The sequence below is a fragment of the Haliotis rufescens genome, unplaced genomic scaffold (genome assembly GCF_023055435.1).
Source record: "Haliotis rufescens isolate VD_foot unplaced genomic scaffold, xgHalRufe1.0.p SCAF_16, whole genome shotgun sequence".
NCBI lineage: Eukaryota > Metazoa > Mollusca > Gastropoda > Lepetellida > Haliotidae > Haliotis > Haliotis rufescens.
In genome coordinates this window covers 31,572,548-31,589,949 of record NW_025963846.1, presented here as the reverse complement: position 1 = coordinate 31,589,949, position 17,402 = coordinate 31,572,548, and the positions used below count along the sequence as shown (strand labels likewise).

At 45.8% G+C, this 17,402-nt stretch overlaps 1 protein-coding gene across 2 annotated transcripts in view; it reads right to left on the bottom strand.

Annotated features, from left to right (window-relative positions):
- Window positions 1-17,402, bottom strand: part of LOC124113487 (nuclear receptor ROR-alpha A-like) — a 129,139-nt gene that overhangs the window by 50,577 nt on the left and 61,160 nt on the right. For both annotated transcript variants that reach the window (XM_046473851.2, XM_046473852.2), the window contains exon 2: window positions 11,881-12,027. In XM_046473851.2, the coding sequence (XP_046329807.2) occupies window positions 11,881-12,018 (138 nt within the window). In that variant the 5' untranslated portion in view covers window positions 12,019-12,027. The remainder of the gene's footprint in view (window positions 1-11,880; window positions 12,028-17,402) is intronic.

Genomic DNA, 17,402 nt, shown 5'->3' with positions numbered 1-17,402 from the left:
ACATAGGGACCACCTTTAAATATAGGGACCAACTTTAAATATGGGGTCCGCCCTTAAATATACGGACCAACTTTAAATATAGGGACCGCCTTTAAATATACAGACAAACTTTGAATATAGGGACCACCTTTAAACATACGGACCAACTTTTTAAATATGGGGACTGCCATTAAATATACAGACCAACTTTGAATATAGGGACCACCTTTAAATATACGGACCACCCTTACATATAGGGACCACACTTTCACATAAAACTTTCAAAACACAAGTTTAACTTTGTGACAGAATAACCATGTAACCTGTCACCACCAGTCCTCTATAATCTGCTACAACGTACAAGATGACATCTGAGCCCCAGCTTACCACACTTGACATATATTTAAACAACTCGGAGAGTTGATACTACAGGTATTGAAAGAACAGGCAGACAGAACAGTCACAAGAAAAAAAGTTTGTTGAATAAGCGAAATGTAATACACCCAGCTAAGAAATGTCATTGTGCACTCACTGACAGCTGTAAGCTCGCCTACAGTAGTTGAAGAGAGATCGGGCAGAAGATCTTTCCACTACGCCACAGAGGTGGTCCACTACACCACGGAGTTGGTCAACTACACCACAGAGGTGGTCCACTACACCACGGAGTTGGTCCACTACACCACAGAGTTGGTCCACTACACCACGAAGGTGGTCCACTACACCACGAAGGTGGTCCACTACACCATGGAGGTGGTCCACTACACCATGGAGGTGGTCCACTACACAACAGAGGTGGTCCACTACACCACGGAGTTGGTCCACTACACCACGGAGTTGGTCCACTACACCACAGAGTTGGTCCACTACACCACGGAGGTGGTCCACTACACCACGGAGGTGGTCCACTACACCACAGAGTTGGTCCACTACACCACGGAGGTGGTCCACTACACCACGAAGGTGGTCCACTACACCACAGAGGTGGTCCACTACACCACGGAGGTGGTCCACTACACCATGGAGGTGGTCCACTACACCACGGAGGTGGTCCACTACACCATGGAGGTGGTCCACTACACCATGGCGGTGGTCCACTACACCACGAAGGTGGTCCACTACACCATGGCGGTGGTCCACTACACCATGGCGGTGGTCCACTACACCATGGCGGTGGTCCACTACACCAGAGGTGGTCCACTACACCATGGAGGTGGTCCACTACACCACAGAGGCGGTCCACTACACCACGGAGGTGGTCCACTACACCACAGAGGTGGTCCGCTACACCACGGAGGTGGTCCACTACACCACGCAGGTGGTCCACTACACCATGGCGGTGGTCCACTACACCACGGAGGTGGTCCAACACCATGGAGGTGGTCCACTACACCACGAAGGTGGTCCACTACACCATGGAGGTGGTCCACTACACCACGGAGGTGGTCCACTACACCATGGAGGTGGTCCACTACACCATGGAGGTGGTCCACTACACCACGGAGGTGGTCCACTACACCACGGAGTGGTCCACTAAACAACCGGGGTGGTCCACTACACCATGGAGGTGGTCCACTACACCACGAAGGTGGTCCACTACACCATGGAGGTGGTCCACTACACCACGGAGGTGGTCCACTACACCATGGAGGTGGTCCACTACACCATGGCGGTGGTCCACTACACCACGAAGGTGGTCCACTACACCACGAAGGTGGTCCACTACACCATGGCGGTGGTCCACTACACCATGGCGGTGGTCCACTACACCAGAGGTGGTCCACTACACCACAGAGGTGGTCCACTACACCACGCAGGTGGTCCACTACACCACGCAGGTGGTCCACTACACCATGGCGGTGGTCCACTACACCACGGAGGTGGTCCAACACCATGGAGGTGGTCCACTACACCACGAAGGTGGTCCACTACACCATGGAGGTGGTCCACTACACCACGGAGGTGGTCCACTACACCATGGAGGTGGTCCACTACACCATGGAGGTGGTCCACTACACCACGGAGGTGGTCCACTACACCACGGAGTGGTCCACTAAACAACCGGGGTGGTCCACTACACCATGGAGGTGGTCCACTACACCACGAAGGTGGTCCACTACACCATGGAGGTGGTCCACTACACCACGGAGGTGGTCCACTACACCATGGAGGTGGTCCACTACACCATGGCGGTGGTCCACTACACCACGAAGGTGGTCCACTACACCACGAAGGTGGTCCACTACACCATGGCGGTGGTCCACTACACCATGGCGGTGGTCCACTACACCAGAGGTGGTCCACTACACCATGGAGGTGGTCCACTACACCACAGAGGCGGTCCACTACACCACGGAGGTGGTCCACTACACCACAGAGGTGGTCCGCTACACCACGGAGGTGGTCCACTACACCACGCAGGTGGTCCACTACACCATGGCGGTGGTCCACTACACCACGGAGGTGGTCCAACACCATGGAGGTGGTCCACTACACCACGAAGGTGGTCCACTACACCATGGAGGTGGTCCACTACACCACGGAGGTGGTCCACTACACCATGGCGGTGGTCCACTACACCACGAAGGTGGTCCACTACACCATGGCGGTGGTCCACTACACCATGGCGGTGGTCCACTACACCATGGCGGTGGTCCACTACACCAGAGGTGGTCCACTACACCATGGAGGTGGTCCACTACACCACAGAGGCGGTCCACTACACCATGGAGGTGGTCCACTACACAACAGAGGTGGTCCACTACACCAGAGGTGATCCACTACACCACAGAGGTGGTCCACTACACCATGGAGGTGGTCCACTACACCATGGAGGTGGTCCACTACACCACACAGGTGGTCCACTACACCAGAGGTGATCCACTACACCATGGAGGTGGTCCACTACACCACGGAGGTGGTCCACTACACCACGGAGTGGTCCACTAAACAACCGGGGTGGTCCACTACACCATGGAGGTGGTCCACTACACCACGGAGGTGGTCCACTACACCACGGAGTGGTCCACTAAACAACCGGGGTGGTCCACTACACCATGGAGGTGGTCCACTACACCAGAGGTGATCCACTACACCATGGAGGTGGTCCACTACACCACGGAGTGGTCCACTAAACAACCGGGGTGGTCCACTACACCATGGAGGTTGTCCACTACACCATGGAGGTGGTCCACTAAACAACCAGGGTGGTCCACTAAACAACCGGGGTGGTCCACTACACCACAGAGGTGGTCCACTACACCACAGAGGTGGTCCACTACACCACAGAGGTGGTCCACTACACCACAGAGGTGGTCCACTACACCATGGAGGTGATCCAACTACACCACAGAGGCGGTCCACTACACCAGAGGTGGTCCACAATAGTGTGTAATGTGTGTTGTGCAGTGTGTGTTGCGTGTTGTGTGTAGTGTGTAGCGTGAAGTGTAGTGTGTGTCTCTCTCTAGTTGGTATGAGATGGACGGGGATCGAACCACAAACCTTCCACTAGGCAGATGCTCTGTCCTGTACATGACAGAGGCAGTCAACACAAACATTGATCCAAGCATGCTGTGCTGCACGCCACAACACTAGGAAGTTGTGCTGTCTACCAGGTGACACTGGGAATGATTCTCTCTGAAACTAAGGCCTCTCTTCCAGCCCAACTTTCAAATGTCATTAGGAAATAACACCAAGATCTGTCACACATGTTGAAAATAACCAGTCAATGAGATTTATGCTGTCATTGCATATGTACTGTACATGAAAATGTCTCTTGATTTACAATGACATTTTGCTGCGCAGTATGTGGAACGCTTACACCAACGCAAGCTGGATGAACAGTCAAATTAAAGAAAAGGTTTCAAATTAAAGAACAGGTTCCTAATTGAGGGTTATACAATGTTGGTTTGGGGCAGGTGGATATTCTTGCAGATTCAGATCAATAAGGTATCTTTCTTGTAAACTGTTCTTTCTGTGATTAGAAAACTTGAAGCTTCTATGGTTACGGCGTTAGCTGGAAGTTCCCAGTAGAAGAGACACATTGCTGGCTAGGAGGTGAGCCGAGGCGAGGCGAGGCGAGGCGAGGAAAGGTGAAATGGGGACGTGTAAGTCCACAGAGGATAATAGGGGTGGATGGAGTGTCCGGTAGGTCGGTTGGGTGGGTTTGGTGAGTTGGGTGGGTTTGGGTGGGTTGGTGGGTGGATTGGGTGGGTGAGTTGGGTGGGTTTGGTGAGTTGGGTGGGTGGGTGAGTTGGGTGGATTGGGTGGGTGAGTTGGGTGGGTTTGGTGAGTTGGGTGGGTGGATTGGGTGGGTGAGTTGGGTGGGTTTGGTGAGTTGGGTGGATTTGGGTGGGTTGGTGGGTGAGTTGGGTGGGTGGGTGAGTTGGGTGGATTGGGTGGGTTGGTGGGTGAGTTGGGTGGGTGAGTTGGGTGGGTTTGGGTGGGTTGGTGGGTGAGTTGGGTGGGTGAGTTGGGTGGGTGGGTGAGTTGGGTGGATTGGGTGGGTTGGTGGGTGAGTTGGGTGGGTGAGTTGGGTGGGTTTGGTGAGTTGGGTGGGTTTGGGTGGGTTGGTGGGTGAGTTGGGTGGGTGAGTTGGGTGGGTGGGTTGATGGGTGGATTGGGTGGGTGGGTTGGTGGGTGAGTTGGGTGGGTGAGTTGGGTGAGCTGGTTAAGAGTGTACTTGGCTGGCTGGCTTAAACATGAATAAAAGAAACAAAAGAATCTCCCCGAACAATCCCAACACAGAAACAAATTAAGGGAAAGTCTGATCTTATAAAACCCAGGTGTGTATCCAGCGAGTATTCATTACCTGTCACACTGCTTGGAAGTGTTTTTCTTCAAGACATGTGTACATTCATTGTTAACATTAGAAGTTGCTCTCCCCCACAAAGCATTAAATATGACACTCATAAACTGTCAAACAGTGATATAATTAAATGGCAGATATTTTAGATATAGAATAGCTCTATAAATTATAAATATATTATCACCGCCTGCAACTAGCAATAAATCATTGACAAACAGGGCGTTTTTATCATGCATGTCATAGTGACACAAACAGTTCCCCCTAACTGGGCTGTCCTCACTACTCCAAAGTCTGATACATGCAGTCCTCGAGAACCTGATATACCTGTCCCACACAGACAGACACAGCAGGACACTGAGAGCAGCAGTGCAGAACTTTGGGGTGTTCCAGGAACAATATTACAATCCCATTCCTGGGTAGGATATTAAGAATGACCCCAATCTTTAAAAAACCTTCTTAGTTACTTAAGATTTGGGTCATTCCTTTGTAACGCGGAGGGTAGAGGAGTCACAACAGTCCTAAAGATAGGTCTATTGTAAGTCTGTGTAGGAGAGATATAACAGTCCTAAAGCTGGGTCTATTGTAAGTCTGTGTAGGAGAGATATAACAGTCCTAAAGCTGGGTCTATTGTAAGTCTGTGTAGGAGAGATAGAACAGTCCTAAAGATAGGTCTATTGTAAGTCTGTGTAGGAGAGATATAACAGTCCTAAAGATAGGTCTATTGTAAGTCAGTGTAGGAGAGATATAACAGTCCTAAAGATAGGTCTATTGTAAGTCTGTGTAGGAGAGATATAACAGTCCTAAAGCTGGGTCTATTGTAAGTCTGTGTAGACGAGATATAACAGTCCTAAAGATAGGTCTATTGTAAGTCAGTGTAGGAGAGATATAACAGTCCTAAAGATAGGTCTATTGTAAGTCTGTGTAGGAGAGATATAACAGTCATAAAGATAGGTCTATTGTAAGTCTGTGTAGGAGAGATATAACAGTCCTAAAGATAGGTCTATTGTAAGTCTGTGTAGGAGAGATATAACAGTCCTAAAGCTGGGTCTATTGTAAGTCTGTGTAGGAGAGATATAACAGTCCTAAAGCTGGGTCTATTGTAAGTCTGTGTAGGAGAGATATAACACTCCTAAAGATAGGTCTATTGTAAGTCAGTGTAGGAGAGATATAACAGTCCTAAAGATAGGTATATTGTAAGTCAGTGTAGGAGAGATATAACAGTCCTAAAGATAGGTCTATTGTAAGTCTGTGTAGGAGAGATATAACAGTCCTAAAGCTGGGTCTATTGTAAGTCTGCGTAGACGAGATATAACAGTCCTAAAGATAGGTCTATTGGAAGTCTGTGTAGGAGAGATATAACAGTCCTAAAGATAGGTCTATTGTAAGTCTGTGTAGGAGAGATATAACAGTCCTAAAGATAGGTCTATTGTAAGTCTGTGTAGGAGAGATATAACAGTCCTAAAGATAGGTCTATTGTAAGTCTGTGTAGGAGAGATATAACAGTCCTAAAGATAGGTCTATTGTAAGTCTGTGTAGGAGAGATATAACAGTCCTAAAGATAGGCCTAAAGATAGGTCTATTGTAAGTCTGTGTAGGAGAGATATAACAGTCCTAAAGATAGGTCTATTGTAAGTCTGTGTAGGAGAGATATAACAGTCCTAAAGCTGGGTCTATTGTAAGTCTGTGTAGGAGAGATATAACAGTCCTAAAGATAGGCCTAAAGATAGGTCTATTGTAAGTCTGTGTAGGAGAGATATAACAGTCCTAAAGATAGGTCTCTTGTAAGTCTGTGTAGGAGAGATATAACAGTCCTAAAGATAGGTCTATTGTAAGTCTGTGTAGGAGAGATATAACAGTCCTAAAGATAGGTCTATTGTAAGTCTGTGTAGGAGAGATATAACAGTCCTAAAGATAGGTCTATTGTAAGTCTGTGTAGGAGAGATATAACAGTCCTAAAGATAGGTCTATTGTAAGTCTGTGTAGGAGAGATATAACAGTCCTAAAGATAGGTCTATTGTAAGTCTGTGTAGGAGAGATATAACAGTCCTAAAGATAGGTCTATTGTAAGTCTGTGTAGGAGAGATATAACAGTCCTAAAGATAGGCCTAAAGATAGGTCTATTGTAAGTCTGTGTAGGAGAGATATAACAGTCCTAAAGATAGGTCTCTTGTAAGTCTGTGTAGGAGAGATATAACAGTCCTAAAGATAGGTCTATTGTAAGTCTGTGTAGGAGAGATATAACAGTCCTAAAGATAGGTCTATTGTAAGTCTGTGTAGGAGAGATATAACAGTCCTAAAGATAGGTCTATTGTAAGTCTGTGTAGGAGAGATATAACAGTCCTAAAGATGGGTCTATTGTAAGTCTGTGTAGGAGAGATATAACAGTCCTAAAGATAGGTCTATTGTAAGTCTGTGTAGGAGGGATATAACAGTCCTAAAGATGGGTCTATTGTAAGTCTGTGTAGGAGAGATATAACAGTCCTAAAGATAGGTCTATTGTAAGTCTGTGTAGGAGAGATATAACAGTCCTAAAGATAGGTCTATTGTAAGTCTGTGTAGACGAGATATAACAGTCCTAAAGATAGGTCTATTGTAAATCTATGTTGAAGTGAAGTGTCCTGTACTATGAAGGAGACCTGATAACCCTTTTCACACTAGAATCGTCGCAGGGGAAAAGTTTTATTCAGAATCCTCACCATGAAAATAAGCATGACAGTAATCTAAGTCAAACTTTTGCAAAACCTTTAGCAAAGATTCCTGTGGACTTTATCGAAATAAGTACATGACTGTCCAGCCTGCAAAAGTTACTAAATCTTGGTCATCATTAAACCATTGACAGGGCTGCATCAAAGAATGGCATGTTGCACCAAGAGGAGGAGAATCAAGCTGGTAGATCCTGCTTCAGGAAACGGCTGAATGCCACGAGGGCTCTCAGAGCCACGGACATCGCAGCCCAATTGTGAGGTATCTCCAAATTGTCTTGTGTATTTGCTCCTGCCGGATGTGGCTGAACAAGGTGACTGGGGTCAGTGTGATTAGACTGACAGGACTGCCGCACTCGAAGGCAGGTGCCCACTAATCCAGTGCTTCATGATCTTGTGGAGTCTCACATTGTGTTCTCCAGGAACTGTCTCAGATGGAATGACCTGGCCAAAGTAGCCTGTGTATGAGGTTTCACCTGGTGTCTGATGTTGGCTGCAAGGTTGAGAAGGGGCAGATCCTCTCGATGTAGCTCACCTTGTCATGGCAAAATGTCTCCATCACTCTTGTCCATCACTTGTCATGGCAAGATGTGTCCACCACTATATGTAGCTCACCTTGTCATGGCAAGATGTGTCTACCACTATATGTAGCTCATGTTGTCATGGCAAGATGGGTCAATCTCTCCATGTAGCTCACCTTGTCATGGCAAGATGTGTCCACCACTATATGTAGCTCATGTTGTCATGGCAAGATTTGTCAATCTCTCCATGTAGCTCACCTTGTCATGGCAAGATGTGTCCACCACTATATGTAGCTCATGTTGTCATGGCAAGATGGGTCAATCTCTCCATGTAGCTCACCTTGTCATGGCAAGATGTGTCCACCACTATATGTAGCTCATGTTGTCATGGCAAGATGTGTCTACCACTATATGTAGCTCATGTTGTCATGGCAAGATGGGTCAATCTCTCCATGTAGCTCACCTTGTCATGGCAAGATGTGTCCACCACTATATGTAGCTCATGTTGTCATGGCAAGATTTGTCAATCTCTCCATGTAGCTCACCTTGTCATGGCAAGATGTGTCCACCACTATATGTAGCTCATGTTGTCATGGCAAGATGGGTCAATCTCTCCATGTAGCTCACCTTGTCATGGCAAGATGTGTCCACCACTATATGTAGCTCATGTTGTCATGGCAAGATGTGTCTACCACTATATGTAGCTCATGTTGTCATGGCAAGATGGGTCAATCTCTCCATGTAGCTCACCTTGTCATGGCAAGATGTGTCTACCACTATATGTAGCTCATGTTGTCATGGCAAGATTTGTCAATCTCTCCATGTAGCTCACCTTGTCATGGCAAGATGTGTCCACCACTATATGTAGCTCATGTTGTCATGGCAAGATGGGTCAATCTCTCCATGTAGCTCACAGTGTCATGGCAAGGTGTGTCCACCACTATATGTAGCTCATGTTGTCATGGCAAGATGGGTCAATCTCTCCATGTAGCTCATGTTGTCATGGCAAGATGTGTCCACCACTATATGTAGCTCATGTTGTCATGGCAAGATGGGTCAATCTCTCCATGTAGCTCACCTTGTCATGGCAAGATGTGTCAACCACTATATGTAGCTCATGTTGTCATGGCAAGATGTGTCTACCACTATATGTAGCTCATGTTGTCATGGCAAGATGGGTCAATCTCTCCATGTAGCTCACCTTGTCATGGCAAGATGTGTCTACCACTATATGTAGCTCATGTTGTCATGGCAAGATTTGTAAATCTCTCCATGTAGCTCACCTTGTCATGGCAAGATGTTTCTACCACTATATGTAGCTCATGTTGTCATGGCAAGATTTGTCAATCTCTCCATGTAGCTCACCTTGTCATGGCAAGATGTGTCCACCACTATATGTAGCTCATGTTGTCATGGCAAGATGGGTCCACCACTATATGTAGCTCATGTTGTCATGGCAAGATGGGTCAATCTCTCCATGTAGCTCACCTTGTCATGGCAAGATGTGTCTACCACTATATGTAGCTCATGTTGTCATGGCAAGATGGGTCAATCTCTCCATGTAGCTCACCTTGTCATGGCAAGATGTGTCTACCACTATATGTAGCTCATGTTGTCATAGCAAGGTGTGTCAATCTCTCCATGTAGCTCATGTTGTCATGGCAAGATGTGTCAATCTCTCCATGTAGCTCACCTTGTCATGGCAAGATGTGTCCACCACTATATGTAGCTCATGTTGTCATAGCAAGATGCGTCAATCTCTCCATGTAGCTCACAGTGTCATGGCAAGATGTGTCCACCACTATATGTAGCTCATGTTGTCATAGCAAGATGTGTCAATCTCTCCATGTAGCTCACAGTGTCATGGCAAGATGTGTCCACCACTATATGTAGCTCATGTTGTCATAGCAAGGTGTGTCAATCTCTCCATGTAGCTCACAGTGTCATGGCAAGATGTGTCCACCACTATATGTAGCTCATGTTGTCATAGCAAGATGTGTCAATCTCTCCATGTAGCTCATAGTGTAATGGCAAGATGTGTCCACCACTATATGTAGCTCATGTTGTCATAGCAAGGTGTGTCAATCTCTCCATGTAGCTCACAGTGTCATGGCAAGATGGGTCCACCACTATATGTAGCTCATGTTGTCATGGCAAGATGGGTCAATCTCTCCATGTAGCTCACAGTGTCATGGCAAGATGGGTCCACCACTATATGTAGCTCATGTTGTCATAGCAAGATGTGTCAATCTCTCCATGTAGCTCACAGTGTAATGGCAAGATGGGTCCACCACTATATGTAGCTCATGTTGTCATAGCAAGATGTGTCTACCACTATATGTAGCTCATGTTGTCATGGCAAGATGTGTCAATCTCTCCATGTAGCTCACCTTGTCATGGCAAGATGTGTCCACCACTATATGTAGCTCATGTTGTCATGGCAAGATGTGTCAATCTCTCCATGTAGCTCACCTTGTCATGGCAAGATGTTTCTACCACTATATGTAGCTCATGTTGTCATGGCAAGATTTGTCAATCTCTCCATGTAGCTCACCTTGTCATGGCAAGATGTGTCCACCACTATATGTAGCTCATGTTGTCATGGCAAGATGTGTCTACCACTATATGTAGCTCATGTTGTCATGGCAAGATGGGTCAATCTCTCCATGTAGCTCACCTTGTCATGGCAAGATGTGTCCACCACTATATGTAGCTCATGTTGTCATGGCAAGATGGGTCAATCTCTCCATGTAGCTCACCTTGTCATGGCAAGATGTGTCTACCACTATATGTAGCTCATGTTGTCATAGCAAGGTGTGTCAATCTCTCCATGTAGCTCATGTTGTCATGGCAAGATGTGTCAATCTCTCCATGTAGCTCACCTTGTCATGGCAAGATGTGTCCACCACTATATGTAGCTCATGTTGTCATAGCAAGATGCGTCAATCTCTCCATGTAGCTCACAGTGTCATGGCAAGATGTGTCCACCACTATATGTAGCTCATGTTGTCACAGCAAGATGTGTCAATCTCTCCATGTAGCTCACAGTGTAATGGCAAGATGTGTCCACCACTATATGTAGCTCATGTTGTCATAGCAAGGTGTGTCAATCTCTCCATGTAGCTCACAGTGTCATGGCAAGATGTGTCCACCACTATATGTAGCTCATGTTGTCATAGCAAGATGTGTCAATCTCTCCATGTAGCTCATAGTGTAATGGCAAGATGTGTCCACCACTATATGTAGCTCATGTTGTCATAGCAAGGTGTGTCAATCTCTCCATGTAGCTCACAGTGTCATGGCAAGATGGGTCCACCACTATATGTAGCTCATGTTGTCATGGCAAGATGGGTCAATCTCTCCATGTAGCTCACAGTGTCATGGCAAGATGGGTCCACCACTATATGTAGCTCATGTTGTCATAGCAAGATGTGTCAATCTCTCCATGTAGCTCACAGTGTCATGGCAAGATGTGTCCACCACTATATGTAGCTCATGTTGTCATGGCAAGATGTGTCAATCTCTCCATGTACCTCACAGTGTAATGGCAAGATGGGTCCACCACTATATGTAGCTCATGTTGTCATGGCAAGGTGTGCCCACCACTTTACATAGCTCGCCTTGCCATAGCAGAATGTGTCAACGACTTTACATAGCTCACCTTGCCATAGCAGGATGTGTCCACCACTCTACGTAGCTCACCTTGCCATAGCAGGATGTGTCCACCACTCTCTCCATATATCTCCATAACAAATGCCTGAAGCGTTACTTCTCTGCCAAACCCTGTGGCTACCAGGGGCCCGTCAGTCATAACAATTACCCACATGCATGCCCGCTCTCTCACTCACTCTGCGGGACGAGTTGCCTCACTCACCTTGCATCCCTCACATGAGTCCACCCCGTAGTGGAATCCTGACGACTCGTCACCGCAGACCTTGCAGTGTGGTGACTTCCCCCCTGCCTTCTGCGTCCCCGTCGTCGCCATCAGTGGGGGTTGCACTTTGTTATACATTCATAGAACCTGGAAACACAAGACAGTCTGGTTAGCACAAAATAAATATGTTGCAAGTGATTCTGTGGCATCTGATTGCACAACCAAGCCATTTGTTTGTGTTTATGTCTCCATAAACCAAAACATAATTAGCTCAACCAATCACAGAGTTTGTATGTCAACAGTCAACAGTCATTTACTTTCTTTACAGATTTAGGAGGACAAAGAAGAACCCTTCAACTAGACATGTACAGTGTTTCGGAATCTGGGGCACGGAATGCAATATGCAGCACTAACAAAGAACCTTGTCATGGCAAGATGTGTCCACCACTATATGTAGCTCACCTTGTCATGGCAAGATGGTGTTTCTGAATGCAATATGCAGCACTAACAAAGAACACCAGACAAAATGGCATAGGCTGAAGTCTGGGGAAGGAAAGAGTATATACTGAACAAAATAAGTTAGGGACAGTTATTATTTTGGGGACATTTTTATGTAATTGTGTTCCCTGAGTACATCCAGCACTCCCAGTGCCATAGTTCTTCAGGAGGAACTGCTGGTTTCGCAAGATACCGACTATTGAGTATCTGTATTCTGAACACTCCAGCGTTCTTGTACCCTGTTAATGTCTCATTCAATAAATCATTTTATCATTTTCATAAAAGGTTCACAAACTGAAATATTTCCCTCCTCCACATCCCCTCTCCTTCATATACATTGGTTGAAATTCTCCACCTCAAATATTTGGTATCTTCCAAAGGGGCGGTCTGGTAGCCTAGTGGTTAAAGCGCTCGCTCGTCACACCGAACACCCAGGTTCGATTCCCGACATGGGTACAATGTGTGAAGCCCATTTCTGGTGTCCCCCGTTGTGATATTGCTGGGATATTGCTAAAAGCGGCGTAAAGCTATACTCACTCACTCACTGGTATCTTTCAATGCCAGTTTTGGTGAGGGTTGACAATTCAACTCTAATGCATTCAATAAAGAAATAGGATTATGTTGAGCACATATGTCTGAGGCTGACCAACCACAGCAGCCTTAAACAGAATGAGTTCAGTCGTGCTAAGCGTACATCCAACCACAGCAGCAACATGGCATGCTAATAGTGGATGAGAGTTACCTCCCTTCTCTGTTAGTGTCTTCGCTGTGGGAGTAAGTCCTTTAAGCTGGACATACAAGTAGCAGAGCCACAAAGCACACTTGTCACAACAGCTTGGTAGCAATGGCCAATCACAAACCCTATTCTTTAAACCCATGCAACAAAGTCGCCCAGAACAGCCAAACAAAGTTTAAATGGAAATAAAGTTTTTTTCAAAAAAGCAAACTTGTTTGTTGTCTTTTGGTGTCAAAGATACAGGTGTAATCCAAGGAAAATATTGTTTCCTAAGTTTAAAAAATTACTTCTACACATTTCTACTTGGCTGACACACACTGACGGGTACATCTCCCAAACTGGGATAAGGTGTTGGCAGCTAACTAACACACACCACCACATCAGCCTTGGAACCAGATTTACTGTAGCTGTTGATAATGTCTGTTTAATCAACCTGTTTTCTGTCTAACAGATTTAAATTTACATAATTTAATGTTGAGAGCTAACAAGCTGACACTTTAGAAACAGATTGATTGAGAGAGGGTGTAGTTTTATGTGTTTCAGTTCTGATGAATCTGGGACCTACTGTCGGCCCATCAGGGCACAACACGTGGAATCAGGGCACAACACGTGGAATCAGGGCACAACATGTGGAATCAAGGCACAACACGTGGAATCAGGGCACAACACGTGGAATCAGGGCACAACACGTGGAATCAGGGCACAACACGTGGAATCAGGGTGCAACACGTGGAATCAGGGCACAACACGTGGAATCAGGGCACAACACGTGGAATCAGGGCACAACATGTGGAATCAGGGCACAACATGTGGAATCAGGGCACAACACGTGGAATCAGGGCACAACATGTTGAATCAGGGTGCAACATGTGGAATCAGGGCACAACACGTGGAATCAGGGCACAACATGTGGAATCAGGGCACAACATGTGGAATCAGGGCACAATACGTGGAATCAGGGTGCAACACCTGGAATCAGGGCACATCATGTGGAATCAGGGCACAACGCGTGGAATCAGGGCACAACATGTGGAATCAGGGCACATCATGTGGAATCAGGGCACAACACGTGGAATCAGGGCACAACACGTGGAATCAGGGCACAACACGTGGAATCAGGGTGCAACACCTGGAATCAGGGCACAACACGTGGAATCAGTTCAAAACAGGTGGAATCAGATCACAACATGTGGTATCAGATCACAACATGTGGAATCAGATCACAACATGTGGAATCAGATCACAACATGTGGAATCAGGGCACAACATGTGGTATCAGATCACAACATGTGGTATCAGATCACAACATGTGGAATCAGATCACAACATGTGGAATCAGGGCACAACATGTGGAATCAGGGCACAACACGTGGAATCAGGGCACAACATGTGGTATCAGGGCACAACACGTGGAATCAGTTCAAAACAGGTGGAATCAGATCACAACATGTGGTATCAGATCACAACATGTGGTATCAGATCACAACATGTGGAATCAGATCACAACATGTGGAATCAGGGCACAACATGTGGAATCAGGGCACAACACATGGTATCAGGGCACAACATGTGGAATCAGGGCACAACATGTGGAATCAGGGCACAACATGTGGAATCAGGGCACAACATGTGGAATCAGGGCACAACACGTGGAATCAGGGCACAGCATGTGGAATCAGGGCACAACATGTGGAATCAGGGCACAACACGTGGAATCAGGGCACAACTCTTGGATTCTGACACCAGTTTCTGGCTAACAACACTTCTATAGCAATCCTGTGAGGCTTACAAACACTCTGATTCAGCCATGTAATTCTTCTGTGACTGTATCAGAACATATTGCCAGGCAAGGGTTCTATAAGGATGCATGTTTTACTGACGGACGTATTGCTATGTACCGGTACACCAGTCATATTGCACATCCCTACAGATTCAAATTTCTCCCCGTGTTCAAATTGATTAAATTCAAGAAATACAAAATTGTCTTAAAATTCTTAACCAGTCTTTTACTCACACAACACTGGAACAACTTTGAACACATTTTGTGATAGGCTCCAGGAAAATAAATATCTTAAAATGTCAAGAGAACGCCATCAAGTAACTTTTGCCCATATCACCGATTATTTTCTCAACGCATGGTTTGCCAGGCCATGCCAGGCCATGCCAGGGATGTTGACATGGCTGTCGTAACAACAGGTACTTTTCGCAAATAAACCCGTGGATTTAAACAACCTTGGACTAGCTGACACAGTCCTCTGGCGGTCCAGTTCACGGACATGTACTGAAACTCCGAGCGTGGTGATGCTGACACAAGGACAATCAGCCTCACGTATATTCTTCAATTATGATGATGAAATAGCAAAAATTCATCTAAAATCCATATTTCAGATTACCACTGCCATAATGAAAGTTCACATCAGAACATTTTTACAATTTAAACAAGTTAAACAATTAGCTAGTACTGGAGGCACAGACATCCTCTGTGTGTCCACCGAGCTCTGACATAAAATGGGACAAAATGATGTCATTGTCATCCTTACTGCCCAACACCATCCTACCTGGTGAACGTTGCCGACTTCCGTCTGTCACAATATTGACACCGAAACATGAGACTGGTCAAGTAGACATGGCGACAGATGTTGTCTCAACAAACCGTTTATGTAGGCTGACCTAGTCATGGCCTGGAAGGGGAAAAGACATACTGCGAGGATGCTGAAGCCGGCTATCAAGGACCAACTAGCATATTTAGAAAAACTGGTTATCACCTGGAGGCAATGAGTGATGATCGAGGCGACACTTCCTAAATTTTTCAGTTCACGAATTGATTGCCAATAATAAAACAAAACTAAACAAAACTTTTATTTCATTATTTTGCTTTGAACACATAAACAATATGTCCTTATAATATGCAGAAATGGTCATAGGCAATATGACCCCTTCAATATGGCTGATGTGGTGGCCATGTTTACCATGAGATCCGAATATTGTGACTTTGTGAGGCCTATATTTTCAAACACACAATCCCAGGGGTCATCCGTAGTTGAGATATTGAGCCAAGTTGTTTGAGGCAGCAGTTAAAAACGTTAATCACATGCCACACTTTAAAGGGACAGTACATTGACGGTTCTGTATGTTTTTAAATCATGCATTAAATAATTTCCGAGTGTGCCGTCACATGCCTGATTTAATTCTCAAACTGACCCGTGAAGATCCGGGGTAGAATAGGTCTTCAGCAACCCATGCTTGCCGTAAAAGGCGACTATGCTTGCCGTAAAAGGCGACTAACGGGATCTGGTGGTCAGGCTCGCTGACTTGGTTGATGCATGTCATCGATCCCAATTGCATGGATCGATGCTCAAGATATTAATCACTGGATTGTCTGGTCCAGCCTCGATTATTTACAGACCGCCGTCATATAGCTGGAATATTGCTGAGTGCGGTGTTAAACAACAAACCAACCAACCAAAATAATTCTCAAACTAAAACAACAGAGCTCTGCACAGTGAAGCCGACAACACAAACGCTGTGCAGAGTAAACTGGCTTTAGTCTTGTTTTTTAATAGGGGAAAACTGAAGGGAAAGCCAGCCCTGTGTGTTTTCGGAGTTGACCAAATACCATTTGCCAGCTTGATTAGATTAGAAGCCAGTGTTTATCAAAGCCAGGATTACAATATAAATAAACCTTGTCTAATCACTCTCCTACCCAGGGTTCCTTGCAGCAAGAAGAGTACCTCTGTCACATCGTCACATCCGTCACAGTCGATTCATGTGTTTTACATCTGTTTCATTTTGGATGAGTCTACACACTTAGATAAATATGTCAGGAAACGTTTAGCCTTCATTGAGAAAAATATCCTAGAACATGAAAAACTATTTCCATTTGCATATATATATCCTCCACATCCATTCATCAAAGCCCTACGGAATGCTAGCGACACACGGTCACTTTTGTAAAGCTATATTGTCATGTGCACCTTACTGCAGCAGTTGTGGTAGTATATCTATAAAATTATAAAAAACAATATCTAAAGCACCTCGAAAGGCTTGCATTAGGTATGTTCTTATTTCAGAATAAGTGACTTTGTTTACAAACAGGAGAAAAGTCCAGTCACGTGATAAGCCAAACACAGCGGTGCAGTCACTAGAGCAGAAACAGTGAGTGAGTGAGTGAGTTGGGTTTAACGCCGCTTTTAACATTATTCCAGTTATATCACGGCGTGTCAGCTTAATGTGGGAGGAAAGCCCGAAGTTATGCAGGTCTCAGACGTTTACTACTTTGGTGAAACCC